At 48.9% G+C, this 21873-nt stretch overlaps 1 protein-coding gene across 2 annotated transcripts in view; it reads right to left on the bottom strand.

Moving 5' to 3' along the window:
• Positions 1-641: 641 nt before the first annotated feature.
• The window catches only part of ELAPOR1 (endosome-lysosome associated apoptosis and autophagy regulator 1), a 402340-nt gene continuing 381108 nt past the window's right edge, over positions 642-21873 (bottom strand). For both annotated transcript variants that reach the window (XM_073561048.1, XM_073561047.1), the window contains 3 exons: positions 16730-16908; positions 16462-16627; positions 642-1303 (listed from right to left, as the gene is read on the bottom strand). In XM_073561048.1, the coding sequence (XP_073417149.1) occupies positions 1241-1303; positions 16462-16627; positions 16730-16908 (408 nt within the window). In that variant the 3' untranslated portion in view covers positions 642-1240. The remainder of the gene's footprint in view (positions 1304-16461; positions 16628-16729; positions 16909-21873) is intronic.

Below are 21873 nucleotides of genomic sequence, written 5' to 3'. Positions count from 1 at the left end.
GGGAATTAAGTCCCAGGGCACATGGACGGGATAGTACGTCTAATGGCAGAAAGGGGTTAAAATAGTGGCCAGTGCCTTTAAGATTTTGTTTTAATGGACACCACAACACTATCATGTAAGCAGTTCCAGTTTGCAGCATTGCAGTGTATGCAAAGACTTAACATTTTTAATAAAAATTAAACTATAGTAAGGAATTTTGTTATTTTTTTCTACAAAAAATAATAAGAGAACCTTATTGCTTTAAAGAGAACCTTATCAGGACCAAGGTTTCCGGATGACTAGTCTGATGCAGTTGCTGGCAGTTTCTCCTCACCCCCTAGGATTTACCTACTATTGCACAGGTGAAAGGCTCTGGTAATTTGTGATGCATTGACAATTCCACCACCTGTACAATACTAAGGAAATCCTGAAAACAAGACGTGTTGAGGACTGGAGTTTGGGGAAAAACTGCTCTAAGGCTATGTTCACACACAGCCTTTCATATTTTTTTCTACTGCAAGAAAAGCTCATGCCATGACAAATGGAAATTGTGAGTTTTTGATGCAATTTTTTTTACACATTTTTATGGTGTGATTTTTTATTTTGCTGATAACATTATGATTTCAAGAAGGAAACAATTGCAGCAAAACAGAAAAAAAAGACATGCTTCATTTTTTTAATGCACCATAGGTCAACACTATGCAAAGAAACAATCCGCTATGTGAATAACAATTTACAAATCTCATTCATTTTGTCATTTCTGTATATCGTTTTATTTTTTTACGCATAAAAAAATTAGAAAAAAACGCATTAAAAACTCAACATTTTAGCTAGCCCTAACTGTATGCTAGATGCAGCACACTGTATGCAAAGAAAAATGTAATATTTGAACAAAAATTTGACGTGAATTTGGCCTAATTGAGATTTTCACAGAAATTTCTGTTACAAGATCTGCACAGAAAGAGAAGAAAGGGTTGCCCTTGTGTAACAACTATTTCCGTGGTTCCCCACAGTATCACCACTTAAAAAAACTAGGCATAAAACTATATTTTTTCCATAGAAAATATTTGGCATATTCATTGGTATGCCATAATGACCCAGTTTTTGACTGCAGGCATTATAGTTTTTTTATGTTTTTTTTCTGCAGTTTACACCTAATGAATAGCAGCCATATCACTACATGAGCATCCTCTCATTGCCATCTTAACTGACATCTTCTGGTTTAAATAACAGTTATAAATGGAGAATTTGTAGCTTTTTGCTACATGTCCATATGTTCTGCTGATGACTTTAAAGGAACACAGTCAAATCCATCTGATGTTCTCTGGAAAAAAAAGGAAAATAAAATTGAGATTTTGTACACATCAAAAGTTGATTAATATCTCTGAATTTCAGCAAAATAATGCTTGATGGGTTTGGTTTGCATTTTCTTACTATATATATTAAACTGTGCAAAAGTTATAGGCAGGTATGGAAAAAAGCTGCACAGAAAGAATGTTTTTTTAAAAATAGAAGTGTTACTAGTTAATTTTTTACCAATTAACAAAATGCAAAGCGAATGAGCAAAAGATTAATTAAATCAAATCAATATTTGGTGTGACTACTCTCTGCCTGAAAAGCAGCATCAGTTTTTCTATGTACACTTGTACAAAGTCAGGGATTTTGTAGGATTAGCGTCAGATGTATAAGAAACCATTTATATTAAACAGGTCAAAAATGGTTCGCATTCTCACATGCAGTTGAAACCCAACCATTGACAATCTGAAGCAGTTATATACCGTAAGAGGCTTAAAAGGACTGTCCACACAGAATCACTGCTCAAACTAAGTACAGGCGCTTGGTGCTTCACGGTGGGGCCAATCATTTATACCTTCTCACCCGCTTGGTTTCCATCAGTCTCCACCCCCTCTTCTGTGATTTGCAGCTCTGTAGGAAAATGGACCAGGCTAGTGGTGTTTCTCGCGTTGTCTGGGCCAGAACTGTTGGGGCTGTCACCATTGTTACAAGGGGAAGGACTGACCAGAGCAGACCTTTGCACCTAACTGGAGGGGGCGGGTCATATAAAAAGAGGACTGTGCGCGGGAAAACTGGGCTTTTGGAGGGTATCTCTGCTGACCGATGCCAATCTACAGGCCTGTGTCTCACCTTGCCATACACTGAGCAGACAGACCGGGTACCTCCAGAGACTATTTCCTCACTGACCTCCGACTTGAACAGGGCCAACTGGTCCGTATCGCTGACCACTGCTGACCCGCTGCGCAGTACTACTCCTCTGGCGCTCCTTGTCTGTGACAATGAGACTACGGCCTGCACTCTGGGATTTTGTACATCTATTGCGGAGCTTCAGTCCACTCTCTGCTAGCAGCTAGTTCCAGGACCACAAGACTAAGTGTGCGGGAGCCAGGACACTTCGCCGTTTCTCAGAGACTGTGCAACACTTTCCTCCGGGATCGTTTCAAAGACTCCTTGTGCCACCTACAGCGCCATCGTGGGATCTTCCAGCCTCCGCCGACCAGGAACCAGAGACTGATAAGATAACTCATTATTTGACCCTCTGTTGCTTCTCTGTCCCCGTTTACCCTGTGGGTTGCTAGATTCCTTTTCCCCCCTCACTCCCTGCATGGAGTATTCACTGCAGTTATCTTTCTGCATAAAATACCCGTTAACTCTTGCTCTGCCTTCTGCTCATCACTGCATCCTGCGTTCCTGTGAGCACCCTACAGCTCTGTAATCATAGAGCCAAACAAGGGTGGAAATAGATTGAAACCAAACAGGTGGGAGCTTGTACATAAACGATTGGCCATGCCATGAAGCACCGAGCGCCTGGAATTTGTTTCGAACATTAATTCTGTGCTAACAGAGTCCCTTTAAAATTGGGTGAGTAATAGCCAAATTTTGCAAGAAAACCACCATGGTTACTTAACATTAGTCGTTTTTTCCGGAACCCATGACAGCAACCTACTAAAATATAAGGGGCGGTACCTCTCCCCCGCTTCAGTTGATTACAGAGCATGAGAGGACTTCCCGGTTAGTTACATATTTATCCAACACCACGTCACAAAATACACCCAACTATCGTGCAAACCCATACGGTGAAAAAAGGGGGGGAATACACGAGTGTTGTCATGGGTTCCGGAAAAACCTGCTACCGATAAGTAACCATGGTGGTTTTCCCTTCACCCATGACAGCACACCTGAGAGACTTTTGGAGACTTCAAAACACCTTAGGGAGGGACCACCACTTGCAGCACCTTTCTACCAAAGGTCAAGTCAGCAGAGGAGGATAGGTTCAACCTATAGTGCCTAAAGAAGGTTGATGGTGAGGCCCAGGAAGTGGCCTTACAGATTTGGTCAACTGATACCTCTGTTTTCTCTGGACAGGAGGTCGCCACGGCTCTGGTGGAATGAGCCTTGATGCCATCCGGAATAGGAGTACCACTAGCCGTGTATGCTATACTAACGGCCTCCCTAATCCATCTGGCAATGGTCCCTTTAGACACTCCATAACCCTTCCTGGCACCCTGAAGAAAGGCTACGAATAGGGAATAGGGACTGGGACCTCATCCACTGATTAGTCACAGACAAATATTCTAGCAGGGCCCTCTTAACATCTAAGGCCTTTTTCACACTTCAGCTTTTTGACGTCAGTCAAAATCCGCCAGTTTTAGAAAAAAAACGGATCCACCCCTTTTTTGGCGGACCCGTTTTTTTCTCCCATAGACTTGCATTAGCGTCGGATTTTGACTGACGGTCGTCCATTGCAACCGTTTTTGGACGGATCCGTTTGAATTGTAGCGTCTTCTGGGCGGAGCAGACGAGCTCTGAAACTCTTTTTGTAGCGGCGGACCGCTATTTGCAAGTGCGCATGCCCGGCAGATTTGCTAGGACAAGCATCTTAACCCTCAATAGTGTTCTGGAAGCGGCTTAAAATTCTCTCTCTCTCTCTCTCCCGCGTTTCCTTTAAATTTCCTGACTTTGGCGGCTGCAGTGGATCCAACCAAAAACCGGATCCGGTGCATCCATTTGTTATCCAACGGAAACGGATCCGTTTTTTCAATCTTTGGCGGATTTCAACTGACGTCAAAAAACTGAAAAAGGCCTAAGTTGTTAAATTTCTGTTCCTCTGGATTTTTCGGGTTTTCACAAGAAGAGGGAAAGACAATCTGACTCCGATGGAAATCTGACACTAACTTAGGTAGATGCGCCGGGTCTGTTTTTAATACGATCCTATCTTGATATACCTGCATATAAGGTGGATTTATAGAGAGGGCCTGCAGATCACTCACCCTACTGGCTGATGTAAGAGCTACCAATATAACAGTCTTTAGGCTGTGTACCCACGTTGCAGATTGTATGCGTTTTTGCCGCGAAAACGCTGCGAAAGCACACACAGAACGCACCCCATGCATTCCTATGGCAATCCGCACATGCTGTGCTAATGCTACGCTTTTTTCCGCGGTGGAATCGCATAGTGGAAAAAACGCAGCAGGCTCATTATTTTTGCGGAATCGCCACAATTATGCAAAGAATCGCTGCGATTCCGCACACATAGGAATGCATGAGATCCGCTTACTTTCCGCATGTGGCTATGCCCACCATGCGCAAAGTGAGTGGATCATATGCGGATGGTACCCACGGTCTGGAGGAGAGGAGACTGTCCTCCCGGCCCTGGGTACCATATCCCTGTAAAAAAAGAATAAAAAATAAATAATAATAATCTTTATTTTTATATAGCGCTAACATATTCCTCAGCGCTTTACAATTTGCACACATTATCATCACTGTCCCCAATGGGGCTCACAATCTAGATTCCCTATCAGTATGTCTTTGGAATGTGGGAGGAAACCGGAGTACCCGGAGGAAACCCACGCAAACACGGGGAGAACATACAAACTCCTTGCAGATGTTGTCCTTCGTGGGATTTGAACCCAGGACACCAGCGCTGCAAGGCTGCAGTGCTATCCAGTGCTATTTTCTCTTTCCCCCATGATGGCACCATGGAGAGAGAGGGATCCGCCCTCAAGGACAGGAAACCTACATATGAAAAAGGCGGTACCTCTCTCCCACATCAGTTGGTTTCCTGTCCCTGACGGGGAACCTACAGCACGTACCTGCAGTCGACGTGGGATGCCGGTGACCGAACCAGTCCGGTAATAGGCAGCGGGGCTCCTGGCCTCGGCTGGGTCGAGGCCTTGTGCTGGCTTCCCCCGGAGCACCACCACCGGGGTCGGCGGGCCTTGAGGGTGAGTGGGGAGAGGCAGTGAAGATTGGAGCAAGTCTGCCAATCTCAGGAAGAGAAAAAAAAAAGTGGGATGCTGCCTCCTATGAGTAGTGGTGGCGGTCACTAAAGGAGGGCCCCCCGCCGAGCTCCGGGCCTGGAGCAGCCTGTGGAGGGTGGCGGCAGCCACCGGGAGCCGCAAGATACAGGGCCTTGGCTGCACCATGGAGCGACCCGGAGGGGGGTGGCGGCGGCCACCGGGAGCCGCAAGGTACAGGGCCTCGGAGCGGTGGAGGGTGGCGGCGGCCACCGGGAGCCGCGAGAGATGGGGCCTCTGCAGGCGGGTGCAGAACACTGGCACTGGGCGCGCACAGGATGCCAGCAGGGCGCGTGTGCAGGCACAGCGCCATTAAAGATGGGGCCGCAATGCACTGCTGGGAAATCTGCGCAGACCGCTGGGTAGAGGGCGGCGCCAAGTTCAAAAAGGGAAAATAAAGGCACTCATATTTAAAACCCCACTAAAGGGAAAGGAGAAATCACCATGAGCGAAAAGCAGAAAGAGAAGGAGACGCGGCGGCGGTCACCGAAGCAGGGGCCGCGGCAAACGCAGGAACAGCGCCAGCATTTACTGCGCCAGTGCAACTCTTCCCAGCAACTCAGCAGCAGCAGTCATGCAGGATCGCTGCGCAGCCAAAGCTCCACCATGGCAGTGCAGCCAGAAGTGAATTCAGCGGTGGAAATAATCCCTACGCCCGAGACGGTATCTCTCGTTCCACAAGGAGGGTAAGTGATCTCGGTGAATGCCCAATCGCTAATGTGTGATTGTTAATTTTTTCTGTTTCAGGGGCGTAAATACACAGCCAAATCCAAGCACATGGTATGTGCTATATGCACGGAGGAGCTACCCCCTACGTGGGAGAAAAGCTCTGTGCGGCGTGCATAGAGCAGACAATACAGGAGGAATCCCCGAGGTTTGCGTTAGATCTCAAAACACTAATAAGAACCCAGGTCGAAGACGCCCTTAAGGGCGTTAGAACCTCAAAGAAAAAACGTAGGTCCAGGCATAGATCGCCAGAGTCCAGTGTTAGTGAGTCAGGAAGCAAACTATTTGACTCAAGTAACTCATCATCCTCCCAGTCCTCTTCATCATCCGCAGAAGGGGGACGTAGCTGCTTCCCCATTGAAGAAACGGACACCCTGGTAAAAGCGGTGAGGACAACTATGGGGCTGGTAGATGAACGCCCTAAGAAAACGGCCCAAGATCTGATGTTCGGTGGGCTGGAGCAAAAAAAACGGAGGGCTTTTCCGATCAATGAGAAAATCCACTCCCTAAGTAAATGAGAGTGGAAAAAGCCAGCCAAAAAGTCCTCCTAACACCCAAGAGGAAATACCCCTTTGATGACCCGGCCTGCTCCCTATGGAGTAAAGCACCAAAATTAAACGTAGCGGTTGCAAAAGCTTCTAAAAAATTTGCCCTGCCCTTCGAAGACATGGGCACCCTGAAGTACCCAATGGACAAAAAAGCAGAAACTTTTTAAAAAAATGCGTGGGAGGCGGCAGCAGGGGGGCTAAAACCAGCCATAGCAGCCACGTGCATGGCACACGCCCTAATGGTCTGGCTGGATCACTTAGATTCACAAATAAAGGAAAAATTCCCAAGAGAAACGATGCAAAGATCAGTTTCTGTAATGAAGGGGGCAGCAGCCTTCCTGGCGGATGCGTCAGTAGACTCGACCAGGCTGGCAGCCAGAACAGCTGACTTCTCGAATGCCGCAAGACGCGCCTTATGGCTGAAATCCTGGCCGGTAGACTTACAGACAAAAACCAAATTGTGCGCAGTCCTGTGAGAGGGGGGGAATTTTTATTTTGCCCAACGCTAGACGACATCCTGGACAAGGCAGGGGACAAGAAAAAAATCCTTTCCCGGGTTCCCTAGTCAGGCATACAAACGGCCTTTTTGGAACAGAAGGTTCATGCGACGAAAGCCCCCAAAAGGGAACAAAGAAGGATGGGAGGATAGGAGAAATAAAAATAAGGGCTTTATGTTTAACAAACCCCCCGACAACAAAAAGCCACAATGAAGGTACTCCCCGGGTCGGGGGAAGATTATCCTACTTTCTCCAGGCTTGGGAAAAAATATCCGCGAGTTCATGGATACTAAGTATAATAAAGGAAGGTCTAAGGCTAAAATTCAACACCCTCCCAAACAATTCTTTTGTGATAACGCCTCAAAGGACATCACACGAGCAGCTGGCTCTGCAAGAAGAAATCACGAATCTGAGGGAGAAGGACGTATTACAAGAAGTCCCCTACCAGGACAGAGGCAAAGGCTTCTACTCCCCTCTCTTCCTTCGCAGAAAACCAGACGGATCGTACAGGGCGATCATAAATCTAAAAAGACTGAACCAGTTCCCGGAATGCAGCACTTCAAAATGGAGACAATAAAATCTTGTGCAAAAATGCTTTCCCAATCTTGCTTCATGGCTGTATTAGACTTGAGAGACGCATATTACCATGTACCTATTCACAGAGACCACAGGAAATACTTCAGGGTGGCGGTGACGATCCAGGGGGAGATAAAACATTATCAGTTCAGAGCCCTCCCCTTCGGGCTAGCGATTGCTCCAAGGGTATTTACAAAGATAATGTCAGAAGTAATGGCCCACATAAGAGAGCAAAATATCCTGATAGTCCCATACCTGGACGATCTCTTAGTAGTAGGCATCACCTTTCACCACTGCAAACAGCAATTGGACATGGTCATGAGATCTCTACTGAGTCTAGGATGGATGCTGAATTTGCCCAAATCCAGGCTTGTACCAAGTCAGGTGCAGGAGTACTTGGGGATAATACTGGACTCAACCGAACAAAAATGTTATCTTCCGCAGACGAAAATTCAAAAGATGACACAGATGGTGTCACAAATGATAGCTTCCCCAGTCACTACCCTGAGAAAAGCAAAGTCTCTATTAGGGTCAATGACAGCCTGCATGCTAGCAGTACATACGCGAGACTTACAGTGGGAAATATTAGACGCAGACGTTTCCCTACACGGCAATTTAGACAGGCAATTAGACATCTCACCAAACACAATACGTTACTTAACATGATGGACAGACCCAGCCAATCTAACGAAGGAGGTTCCCTGGGCATTATCAGAGACAAAGATCCTAACTACGGATGCCAGCCCCTGGGGGTGGGGGGCACATCTGGACAACCAGGTGGCGCATGGGCCATGGACTCAGGGAAGAGAGTCAGCTTCCTCAAATATGAAGGAGTTGTTGGCAGTAAAGCTAGCTCTTGTTCATTTTTTGGATTCACTTCGCTCCCAACATACAAGGGTCTTTTCAGACAACCAGGTAGTGGTAGCATATCTAAACCACCAGGGGGCACCACATCTTGAGTGCTGATGGAGGTAACAAAATCCATCTTTCACCTAGCAGAACACAATCTAGAATACCTGACAGCCCTTCACATAAAAGGTTCGGAAATCCGAACAGCAGACTTCTTAAGCAGAACACGCCTAAAACAGGGAGAGTGGGAACTAAGCCAGTCATTCTTCAGCCAAATTGTGAAACTCTGGGGCCAGCCACAAATAGACTTATTTGCGAACAGTCAGAACCGGAAGTTGGAAACCTTCTGCTTGATCGATCCCCGGAGGGGGGGGGCGGTAGCTCTAGACGCCTTCACTATCCCCTGGGATTATCATCTGGCTTACACCTTCCCTCCAATATCTCTCATCCCCTTAGTTCTGAGGGAAATACGGGGGGACAAGGCGATGGTAGTGGTAATAGCGCCCTTCTGGCCACGGAGAATATGGTTCCCCTGGCTTTTCTACCAGAAACTCCAGACCTCCTATCCCAGGGACCAGTGTATCACCCCCATATAAGAAACTTACAAATGAATATGTTAGCGCTATATAAAAATAAAGATTATTATTATTATTAAAGACTGCCCCGACCACACCTTGTCGATGGTGGGACGGCTTTTATGCTATATTTGATCAAATACAGTATTACTAAGAACTCTGTATTACTTAAATTCACTTTTGCTTTTTATTTATTTAATTGCAGCAGGGTTTTTTTCATTTTGCCTTTTGAAGGTTTTGTATGCTTTATGACCATTGTGAACATGCGTTTATACTCTGCATGTATACCAACTCAAACCAAGCTCAATTTTTGTGTTTTTTTCTCTCTACAGGACAGCAGCCAGGACATCTTGGCTTCATCACGAGGGACACAGATTTGTCATTCTACATGATGCCAACTTAGGGAACCACGGCCCCTGCTGAAGGAATATTGACCATCGCTGAACTATGGATAATTTTGGGTTATTCAGGATTTGTATCAACCGGTCATGTGAGCCCCATGGATATGTTTATGAAAGCCAGGAATGGGACCCACTGGTCACCTGGCTCCATGGAGATGTTCAGAGAAGCCAGGTTGTGACCCTCCGGTTAATTGGCCTTCTACATCAATTGACTGTTATCTTCCTAAGCTTGTCGTTACCTCATCTCTGTGTGCGTGCCACAGGTGGGGTAGTAAGTGGAAGGGTGAGACTCTGTAATTTCTACCTTCTTAGATATTTTGCTGGGACTGTTCTACTTGTAATTTGCCTGTTTTGTGGTTCAATAAAGTATAGCCACACTGTTTTACCCTCACCCTGCATAGTCTGAGTAGTATTACACACAAGGTAAAAGGAGAGTAGGCGTTCGGTGGGATGATCCGTGGGCCATGCGGTTTCGGCTAGCGGACCGGGAACCCGCTGACACCCCCCATGTCTCCACAGCTTGTTATACCATGATCAGAGCATGGTTTAACAAGCTTGTGTCAGTGCAGAACTGACAGTGATAAAGCATTGCAGTGTTTTATAACAGCGATCAGAGTGTCAAACATGAAAGTCCCATAAAGGGACTAAGTAAAAAAAATACTAAAAAAATAAAATAAAACACAAAGAACCCCCCCCCCCAAAAAAAACAACATGTTTGTTATTGCCAGTCCTTTGTACTGACCACACATATTTATACATACAGTGGGAATGGAAAGTATTCAAGGCCCTTAACATTTTTCACTTTTTGTTTCATTGCAGCCATTTGGTAAATTCTAAAAAGTTCATTTTTTTCTCCTCATTAATGTACACTCTGCACCCTATCTTGACTGAAAAAAAAGCAGAAATGTAGAAATGTTTGCAAATTTATTAAAACAGAAAAACTGAAATATCACATTGTCATAAGCATTCAGACCTTTTGCTCAGTATTGAGTAGAAGCACCCTTTTGAGCTAGTACAGCCATGAGTCTTGTTGGGAACAATACAACAAGTTTTTCACACCTGGATTTGGGGATCCTCTGCCATTCTTCCTCTCCAGTTCCGTCAGGTTGGATGGTGAACGTTGGTGGACAGCCATTTTCAGGTCTCTCCAGAGATGATCAATTGGGTTGAGATCAGGGCTCAGGGCTCTGGCTGGGGCAGTCAAGAATGGTCACAGAATTGTTCTGAAGCCACTCCTTTGTTATTTTAGCTGTATACTTAGAGTCATTGTCTTGTTGGAAGGTGAACCTTCGACCAAGTCTGAGGTCCAGAACACTCTGGAAGAGGTTTTCATTCAGGATATCTCTGTACTTGGCTGCATTCATGTTTACTTCAATTGCAACCAGTCGTCCTGTCCCTGCAGCTGAAAAACACCCCCATAGCATGATGCTGCCACCTGTCATGATCCAGGTTGGATTATGACAGATAAATGCACAAGTAACCTTTTTTTTCTCCTTAAGCTGTGTGCTTAAAGATAGGTTTGCCCCCGATGGCCATTAGGGTCATTGCACTGTGGTGATTTCAGTTCTAGTTTTGCCCCCAGTGGCCGGTAGGGTCATTGCACTCTGGTTACTTTAGTTTAGTGCACGTGATTATCACTAACAGGTGTGATTGCTCTGGTTTAACTATATAGGTGTGTCTTGTTCGCTCACTCACTGTTGGTGATATTGCTCATTTCCAACCAAGACTGGTGAAGGAAGGAACTACTGAGAGGAGTTCCTTGCAGCTCAGGAGAGCTCTGGTGTGGAGTCTGGCGAAGGAAGGAATTACATAGAGGTGTTGCTTGCAGCTCTGACAAAGCTTGGTGGAGTAGCAGCTATTCTGGAGGAAAGCTGCATTCTGGTGCTGGACTCTGTTGCTGGGAGCAAGAGCAACAGAGCAAAGCTAAGTGGTGTTTCCCCTGTTTTGTAACTTTCCTTTTGTGTGTTTCAGTGCAGTGGTGGGATTAGTTTCTGCACCATCCAAAGGGCTAGGTGCAGGGCAAGCTAGGGTTCTTAGGTTCCAGCTCGGCGACAGGTGCGGAGCCTGTATAGGGACTGTTAGGAGTGTAGAGACTGGCTCAGGGGAGTGCAGGAGGTCTCCACGTCCCCGTTCCCTATCGCAGGGCCCTCCATTGTATCAGTTTCCCTGGTGTTTCCCTATATTATTTAATTCGCCCTGCTGGAGGCGGTGTATCCAGTTATACGTGTAATACTGAAATTCACTTGCTGGAAGCGGTGTATCTGGCTGCACATTATATTATTTAAATTCGCCCTACTGGAGGCGGTGTATCCAGGGTCACGTGTGCCATAGAAATTCACCCTGCTGGAGGCGGTGTGTCCAGTCACACATGACCATCACATTATCACCAACCACAACATTTTTTTTCTCTGGTGAGCCATGGGCCAAGTGCAGACCGGTGAGCAGTTGCTGCTGGCCCTCACTGAGGTTAGTGAGGAGCTGAATGATGTGTTTCAGCAGCACCTGCAGTGGAATTATGGGTCTGAGGCTTATCCTCTGCCTCAAATAGAGGGTCCATATACGGCTTTGGCGAGGATGTGACGTGGAGTCCCTGCTGGGGAGCAGGACTTGCTTATACAGGCAGACATACCCAGGCAGGTGGATGGAGTTGGTGTCTCCATGGTGCTGCCTGATGTTCCCCAAGGTGAAGGGGTACGTCCCTGTAGTGAGCAGACTAATGATTTAGTCCTTGGCACTCACACCGAAACTTTGGTAATATCAGAGAAGCCGTGTCCCCCTGGTCGTGTGGAGGAAGACGACCTGGGAGTGTATATTTCCTCCTCGCCCTCAGAAGGTACTATGTCAGCAGAGGTGATGGTTGGCGAGGTACCCGAGGGCATACCGGTGCTTGTGAACAGTGGAGCAGAAGTCAGTCTGGTGGATGCTCAGGTTGTCCAGACTCAGTCTGAGGTGTAAGACGCTGGACAAACCTTATAAGCGTCCAGGCCATTAACGCTGTCCCACTGAGCCAGGGGGGGTTAAACCAAGTCGTAGAAGACATTGAGCTGTATAGCGGACATCAGGATGAGTCCCAGTCATGCTACGACTTAGAGGGAAATCCAGCATCTATCGTTGTGGGCCCCCCTTGGTCTTAAAAACACAACCCGGTTTCAGATTGGCGGACTAGGGAAGTAGTCAGCTGGGAGCAGTCGTGTGAGGGCTGCTGCCTAGGGGCTACTGTCTCTACCGTCTCTCTACAAATGTCCCCTTCCTCACCAGTGAGAGCAGCGGAGGTGCTACAGGAGAGTAGGGGCAAGTCTCAACCCTCGCCGTTAACCAACCCTGGGAGGCGCAGACCTCGTGGTGGAAGGGGTAGGAGGGTGGTGTACCCCTTGGTGAATTGCGGGGGTGTGAGTGTAGTGACACAGGGGGACGCCTCTGTTGTTAGTTCCAATAAGAGTTCACCGAATTGTGACCAACAAATGTGTGGCAATAAACGTTCAGGTCCGGACCTGTGTGTGAACGAGCATGTATGGGTGGCCACCAAAAAGCATCCAGTGGAAGTGTGTTGCGGAGTCTTACCAGTTCATGTTACCCCAAAACATACACATACACAACTCGTTCCCCAGGTCGGCGCTTCGGAGATGTGTGGTGCCTCCAGAACATACATTGCCAATACCAGCGGTGCTCGTTTGTCATAAACCTGAAGTGTAGGTAGTTTCTGGGGTGAACTCTGGACCTGGGTTTCCCCGCTGTAGGTGATTCCCTGATGAGGAGCGGTCTTGAGGGTCCAGAGGCCCCTCATTGAGGGAGGGTACTGTCATGATCCAGGTTGGATTATGACAGATAAATGCACAAGTAACCTTTTTTTTTCCTTAAGCTGTGTGCTTAAAGATAGTTTTGCCCCCGGTGGCCATTAGGGTCATTGCACTGTGGTGATTTCAGTTCTAGTTTTGCCCTCGATGGCCGGTAGGGTCATTGCACTCTGGTTACTTTAGTTTAGTGCACATGATTATCACTAACAGGTGTGATTGCTCTGGTTTAACTATATAGGTGTGTCTTGTTCGCTCACTCACTATTGGTGATATTGCTCATTTCCAACCAAGACTGATGAAGGAAGGAACTGCTGAGAGGAGTTCCTTGCAGCTCAGGAGAGCTCTGGTGTGGAGTCTGGTTAAGGAAGGAATTACAGAGAGGTGTTCCTTGCAGCTCTGACAAAGCTTGGTGGAGTAGCAGCTATTCTGGAGGAAAGCTGCATTCTGGTGCTGGACTCTGTTGCTGGGAGCAAGAGCAACAGAGCAAAGCTAAGTGGTGTTTCCCCTGTTTTGTAACTTTCCTTTTGTGTGTTTCAGTGCAGTGGTGGGATTAGTTTCTGCACCGTGCCTGGTTTTCTCCACACATAAAGCTTAGAATTATCACCAAAAAGTTCTGTCTTTGTCTCATCAGATGAGAGAATTTTATTTCTCATAGTCTTGGAGTCCTTCCTGTGCTTTTTGGCAAACTCTATGCGGGCTTTCATATGTCTGGCACTGAGGAGAAGCTTCCATCGGGTCACTCTGCCATAAAGGCCCGACTGGTGGAGGGCTACAGTGATAGTTGACTTTGTGGAACTTTCTCCCATCTCCCTATTGCAACTGTGGAGCTCAGCCACAGTGATCTTGGGGTTCTTCTTTACCTCTCTCACCAAGGCTCTTCTCCAACAACTGCTCAGTTTGGCTGGACAGCCAGGCCTAGGAAGACGTCTGATGGTCCCAAACTTCTTCAATTTAAGGATTATGGAGGCCACTGTGCTCTTAAGAACCTTAAGTACTACAGAAATTCTTTTGTAACCTTGGCCAGATCTGTGCCTTGCCACAATTCTGTCTCTGAGCTCCTTGGCCAGTTCCTTTGACCTCATGATTCCAATTTGGTCTTATATGCACAGTGAGCTGTGAGGTCTTTTATAGACAGGTGTGTGCCTTTAGAAATCAAGTCCTTTCAGTTTAATTAAACACATCTGGACTCCAATGAAGGAGTAGAACCATCTCAAGGAGGATCACAAGGAAATTGACAGCATGTGACTTACCGTATTTTTCGGACTATAAGACGCACCGGACCATAAGACGCACCCCAATTTTCAGAAGGAAAATAGGGAAAAAAATAATAATATGTCAAATGGGGGTCCGTCTTACAGTCCGAATTCAGATTACCTGGGAAGGGATCCGGCACAGGTGGAGGAGTGGTCACAGGGGTCATTCAGTGGTCCAGGCTCGTGCGGTGGCGGTTCTGTGCTGGGGCAGGTTGGTTGTGCTGGAGCAGCTGGGCTGTACTGGGGCAGCTGGGCTGGGGCAGGTGGACTGTGCTGGGGCAAGTGGGCTGTGCTGGGGCAGCTGGGCTGTGGCAGCTGTGCTGTGCTGGGGCAGGTGTGCTGTGCTGGGGCAGCAGGACTGTGCTGGGGCAGCTGGGCTGGGGCAGGTGTGCTGTGCTGGGGCAGCAGGGCTGTGCTGGGGCAGCTGGGCTGGGGCAGGTGGGCTCTGTGGGGTGAGGGTGGCGGCTCTCTGTGCTCTGGTGCAGGGGCGGCGGCTCCGCCGGCATTTCCTCCAAGCCCGGAGGCCCCCGCACATCCCTTGCTAGCCACCGCCATGTTGCGGTGGCCTCCGGGAGCATGGACGCCAGAAAGATGGCCGCCGGTCTGGGGACAGCGCATGCGCAGGTTCAGATCTCGTCCCAAGATCTCGGGGGACGAGATTCAAATCTCGGCAACGAGATCACGTCCCCCGACATCTCGGGACGAGATCTGAACCTGCGCATGTGCCGTCCCCGGACCGGCGGCCATCTTTCCGGCGTCCATGCTCCCGGAGGCCACAGCAACATGGCGGGGGCCAGCATGGGATGTGCGGGGGCCTCCGGGCTTGGAGGAAATGCCGACGGAGCCGCCGCCCCTGCACCGGAGCACAGAGAGCCGCTACCCCTGCACCGGAGCACAGCCCGCTGCCACCACCGCACTACAGAGCCCGCGGCACCTGCACCAGCCTCGGAGGTAGGAACATTGTGACCATAAGATGCACCCCCCCACTTTCCCCCAAAATTTTTTGGGAAAAAAGTGCGTCTTATGGTCCGAAAAATACGGTAAATATGAGTGTCTGAGCAAAATGTCTGAATACTTATGACCATGTGATATTTCAGTTTTTCTTTTTTTAATAAATTTGCAAAAATTTCTACATTTATTTTTTTCAGTCAAGATGGGGTGCAGAGTGAACATTAATGAGAAAAAAAATTAACCTTTTTTGCATTTACCAAATGGTTGCAATGAAACAAATTGAAAAATTTAAAGGGATCTGAATACTTTCCAAACCCACAGTATAAACTAAATCTCCGCTGAGACGTCTTTTTCTAAGCTAAACAAGCCCAACTTTTCTAACCTTTCATCTTATGAGAGACCTTCCATTCCATGTAATAATTTAGTTGCCCGCCTTTGAACTGACTAACTACTGAATATCTTTTTGAAAATGTGGAGCCTAAAACAGGATCCCATATTCTATATGTGGCCTCACCAGTGATTTATAAAGGTGGATTAATACGTTGGGATTACAGGATTTTAACATTTTGTTTGATATACATTTTAAAATCTTGTTTGCTTTTGCTGCTCCGCTTACTTGTAACCAGAATACCCAAGTCCTTCTCTTTCCCTGTAATTCACAGTATATTTCTATTTACGGTTTATCCAAGAATTGAATTACTCCACAGTTATCATCATTAAACTGCCATGTTTTATCTTACATAGTTTTCTTTAATCAGCAAAGACTGACACGGTACTCTCAGTCCACCCATAAGGTCATTAATAAACAGATTACAAAGAATTGGGCCCAATATCGATCTTTGTGGTCCCCCACTGCTCACTTTAGCCCATTTAGAGGATTCAACATTTACGACGGAGCTGTGTCTTGTCCCTTAACCACTTTGATAAAGTAATCTTAATTTTCTCTTGTCAACATTATGGAATTTAAAAAAAATAATATTTAAGAAGCAAAACGTACCTTTTCAGTCAATGATATAAATTTACGCAATATAGAATGACGGGTGGTATATAACAGCTCATCTTCTGCATCTTCTCCTTCCATAATAGCACAGCTGTCAGCAGCTGGAAGTTCACCCTCCTTGGATGGAGCATTCATCATCAGTCGGGAATAATTGTACTCCAATCTAGGAAACATTGAAAATATGAAATTAATTGTGTTTAGGAATGTCAACTTCAACAGGATATTCGGCACAATTATTTCCATATACATTGTATTAAACACTTACTTTCTATTTTTCTTCCAGAAGTAACCAGTGACCGCCGTAAGCACAAGTGCAGAACAAATGCCACTAATTACGCCAACTTTTAACCAGAAATCTGGAGTTTTACAGATACCAATTGTTTGAGGTGGAAGATCAATGCCTCCAACACACAATTGTGGTTTATGCCACACTGCAGTTGTTTTCTGTAAAATAAAAAAATATAGAATTTAAGAATTACACATATTAAATTAAGCTGTAAATTGTTAAAGTTGTAATCTACATACATTCAGAACATTTGCTAGCAGTTTGTCATAACTTTTTCACAAAAAGTTCAAGGAGGGTTTATTTTATTAATTTTCTACCCTCCATTGCCATCTCAAGTGTAAAAACATCAAATTGAGCCACACTCCTCTTCCGACGGTCCAGCAATGGATGTGACTACTGATGCTAGTCATTCACTGGTCTTTGTGGTCTTCTGTGTACGATGGCTTGACCAGTGAGCCCAGGAATTGATTCAGTGGGTGCTGCAGCAGTGAGGCATTGCTAGATTATTGTCACGGTCCCCGATCCCCCTGTCACGCTCCCAGCCCTGCGCCCCCGTGCGCGCAGCGATACTCACCTCGTCCGGCAGCCGCGCTCCCTCCAGCAGCCTCGCTTCCTCCAGCCCCGGCGTCGGCCTCTCCCTTCCTCCGGCCCACGGCTGGTGACGTCACCGTGGGTCCCGCGCATGCGCAGTAGGTCGCGGCCGGTCCTCCGCCGCTAAGCTGGGTTCCGGCGGTGCCCTGCCCCAATTGCACCGCCGGACCAATGGGGGCTCAGCAGCAGCCATATCAGGCCGCCCTCCCTTAGTGGAGGCGCCTGACCGTGGTTGTTTCCTTCTGCGCCTCAGGCCCTGTGTACTCCGCTGGAATCCGGCTCGCTGCCTAACCTCTGTGCTTGCTTCCAGCCCTGCTCCAGTCCTGTGTCCGTGCCCGTACCTGTCCTGTGTCCGTGCCCGTTCCAGTCATGTGTCCGTGCCTGTTCCAGTCCTGTCTCCGTGCCTGTTCCAGTCCTGTCTCCGTGCCTGCTCCAGTCCTGTCTCCGTGCCTGCTCCAGTCCTGTCTCCGTGCCTGCTCCAGTCCAGTCTCCGTGCCTGCTCCAGTCCAGTCTCCGTGCCTGTTCCAGTCCAGTGTCCGTGCCTGTTCCAGTCCAGTGTCCGTGCCTGTTCCAGTCCAGTGTCCGTGCCAGCTCCAGTCCTGTGTCCGTGCCTGCTCCAGCCCTGTCTCCGTGCCTGTTCCAGTCCAATGTCCGTGCCTGTTCCAGTCCAGTATCCGTGCCAGCTCCAGTCCTGTGTCCGTGCCTGCTCCAGTCCGGTAACCATGCCTGTTCAAGTCCTGTGTCTGTTCCTGCTCACGCCCTGTGCACCATTCCGAGCCGCCCCTCTTGGTTCCGGCTGCCGTGCCATTCGAGTCTCTGGTCTTGCGCCTAACGATCCCTGTATAGGGGTCGGTCACACCAGGTTGCTCGTCCGGGGTCCCTCGGTGCCACGGTCCAGAGGGTCCACTCCAGGGTATTCCTCCTCACAGTCTGTGGCGCTAACAGTACGGTCAGGCCATGGATCCCGCCGGTGCTGCCGCTCCCGGTCAAAAGGAGCTTGTCTTTTTACGGGAGAACCAGGGGCGCATTATGTCGGTCATGAAGGCCATGGAGTCCCGCTTGTCCGCTCTCCAGGCGGCCGATCCGGGGAATGCCGCACAGCTGGCCGGCCTCCAGCAGGAGTTGAGCCAGCAGCGGGACGCTCAGTCCCACATTTTGTCATATATGGCCTCGGTAGATAGCCGTCTGGGAGATCTCCAGTCCGCCGCTGCGGCCTTGGCCGCCATCCCCAGTCCCGCTCCGTTCCCCTCTCCTCGCCTTGCCAAACCACCCCGATACGCTGGGGACCCCAGACAGTGTAGAGGGTTCCTAAACCAGTGTGGCTTGCATTTTGAGCTTCAGCCTCATCAGTATCCTTCCGATCGGGCCAAGGTGGCCTTCATCATGTCCCATCTGGAGGGAGAGGCCTTATCTTGGTTAAATCCGCTCTGGGAGAGGGACGATCCTATTGTTTCTAACATCCCGCTCTTCTTGGACACCTTTCGTAAGGTGTTCGATGAGCCTGGACGGGTAGCCTCGCTTACCGAATCTCTTTTCAACCTACACCAGGGCTCCCTGACTGTTGGTCAATACGCCATTCGGTTCCGCACCATGTCCTCCGAATTGGGTTGGAATAACGCGGCATTGGTCGGGGCCTTTTGGCGTGGGTTGTCGGGCAGAATTAAGGACGAGTTGGCGGGGCGTGATACCCCCACCAACCTCGAGGACCTCATCTCCCTGGCCACTCGAATTGACCTCAGGTTCCAGGAGCGCGCCCGGGAAACGGCGAGGGATAGGAGGCCCATTAGGCCGGCCCAGATCGCTAGCCGGTCCTTTAATCCTCGTCCGCCTGGTCCTGGACATACTCCGCCCCCTGAGCCCATGCAGGTAGATCGGGTCCGGATGGCTGAGAGACGTCAGAGGGAGAGACGGGAGCAAGGGCTTTGTCTTTACTGTGGAGGGGCATCCCACTTCATCCGCTCTTGTCCTGAGAGACCGGGAGACTCTTCCACCTAGGCCAGGTAAGAGAGGCCTTCCTAGGTGATTATGATTCCTCTCAGGCCCTCACACTTTCCGTTCTTCTGCTTTCAGGGGGGAGGCGTGGGTCCGAGGTGGCCTATGTGGATTCGGGCTCAGCAGGCAACTTCATCCGGCGTGAAGTGGTGGACAAATATCGGATTCCCGTGGTCTCCCTGAAGAACCCTCGGATTATCGCTTCCGTTGATGGCCGACCGTTGTTGGACTCCATCACCACGGTCACAGAAGAGGTAATCTTGCAAGTCGGTGCCCTCCACCGTGAAAAAGTAGCCTTCTATGTGCTGCCCGACTTGTCTCATGCCATTCTCCTCGGTCTCCCGTGGTTACGGACACACCAGCCGGTTCTCAAATGGTCGACCGGGGAGGTCTTGCGCTGGGGAGACCCGTGTCATGGTCGCTGTCTGAACCCCATTCAGCCAGTGGTTCCCGTTCGCCCACCTCAGGATCTCTCTGGGCTTCCTTCCGCCTATTGGGCTTATGCAGACGTTTTCGACAAGAAGGAGTCGGAGGTTCTTCCACCGCATCGAGCCTTCGACTGCCCGATTGAGCTTATCCCCGGTTCTACTCCTCCCAGGGGCAGGATCTACCCGCTGTCCCCTGCAGAATCCGCCGCCATGTCCGAATACGTCACGGAGAACCTTGCCAAGGGATTCATTCAGAAGTCTTCATCTCCTGCCGGCGCCGGGTTCTTTTTCGTTAAAAAGAAAGACGGTTCGCTGCGCCCATGTATCGATTATAGAGGATTGAACAACATCACTATCAAAAACCGGTACCCACTTCCTCTTATCCCGGAGTTGTTTGACCGTCTCAGGGGGGCACGCATCTTCTCCAAACTGGATCTCAGGGGGGCATACAACCTCATCCGCATCCGTGCCGGCGATGAATGGAAGACCGCCTTTAACACCCGTGACGGTCATTATGAGTACTTGGTGATGCCATTCGGTCTGTGCAATGCCCCGGCGGTGTTCCAGGAGTTCGTCAATGAAATCTTCCGAGACCTCCTGTACTCCTGTGTCATAGTCTACCTGGATGACATTCTGGTCTTCTCCCCGGATCTTCCATCCCACAGGAGGACTGTCCGCCTTGTTCTTCGGCGTCTTCGAGAGAATCGTCTATATGCCAAGATGGAGAAGTGCCTGTTCGAACAGACCTCCCTGCCTTTTCTGGGCTACATCATCTCCGATGCCGGGCTTCAGATGGATCCCGAGAAACTCTCCGCCATTCTCAAGTGGCCTCGCCCCGCTGGCTTAAGAGCTATTCAACGTTTCTTGGGCTTCGCAAACTACTATCGGCAGTTCATTCCGCACTTCTCCTCGCTCTCCAGGCCGATCTCGGCCCTTACCCGAAAGGGGATCTCTGCCAACTCCTGGACACCTGAAGCCGAAGAGGCCTTCCAGTTGCTAAAACAAGCTTTTTCCACAGCTCCCGTATTGATCCGTCCTGAGAGCGGCAAGCCTTTCGTGCTGGAGGTGGACGCTTCCTCGACTGGCGCCGGGGCTGTCTTGTCCCAGAGGACCGGTTCGGGCCTCCTACGTCCTTGTGGCTTTTTCTCCAGAGCCTTTTCGCCGGCAGAGTGTAACTATTCGATTGGCGACCGTGAGCTTCTGGCCATGAAGTTGGCATTGGAGGAGTGGCGTCACCTTCTGGAAGGAGCAGTTCACCCTTTTATTGTTTACTCTGACCACAAAAATCTAGCCTACCTCCAGACCGCCCAGAGACTCAATCCTCGACAGGCTAGATGGTCTCTGTTTTTTGCCCGCTTTGATTTCGAGCTGCACTTCCGCCCTGGAGACAAGAACGCTAAAGCCGATGCTCTATCCAGAGTCTTTCAACCAACTGAATCTGGGGAGGAACCTTCCCATGTTATCGAGCCTACGAAGATAATCACAGTGGCTCCGTTGTCTCTGCTTTCTCCACCTCCGGGCAAGACTCTCGTACCAGAGGACGTTAAGAGGAGAGTTCTTCTGTGGGGGCATTCCTCCAAACTGGCTGGTCATGCCGGAATTGGGAAGACCCTGGCCCTCATAACGCGGTATTATTGGTGGCCCACTCTCCGTCAAGATGTGGCAGACTTTGTCGCCTCCTGTTCCTCCTGTGCTAGGAATAAGACACCCCGTCGTCCTCCATTTGGCCTGCTGCTTCCCCTGCCGGTACCGAAGTCGCCTTGGGAGAATATCGCCATGGACTTTATCACGGATCTGCCCCGTTCGTCTGGCTGTACGGTGATTCTTGTGGTAGTGGACCGCTTTTCTAAAATGGCGCATTTCATTCCGCTAAGCGGCCTCCCTTCCGCACCCGGATTAGCCAAGATCTTCGTCCATCAGATTTTCAGACTACATGGTCTACCTGAACGAATTGTCTCTGATCGTGGGGTACAGTTTACGGCAAAATTTTAGAGAGCACTTTGCAAACTTCTGGATATTTCCTTGGATTTTTCTTCTGCCTATCATCCACAAACCAATGGGCAAGCGGAACGAACTAACCAGATCCTGACTGCATACCTTCGGCATTTTTCC

Source organism: Dendrobates tinctorius, unplaced genomic scaffold (genome assembly GCF_039654945.1).
Source record: "Dendrobates tinctorius isolate UK_male_01 unplaced genomic scaffold, ASM3965494v1 ptg000312l, whole genome shotgun sequence".
Lineage (NCBI taxonomy): Eukaryota > Metazoa > Chordata > Amphibia > Anura > Dendrobatidae > Dendrobates > Dendrobates tinctorius.
Note: the sequence above shows the minus strand (reverse complement) of the source record. Positions and strands in the feature narration are given on the sequence as shown.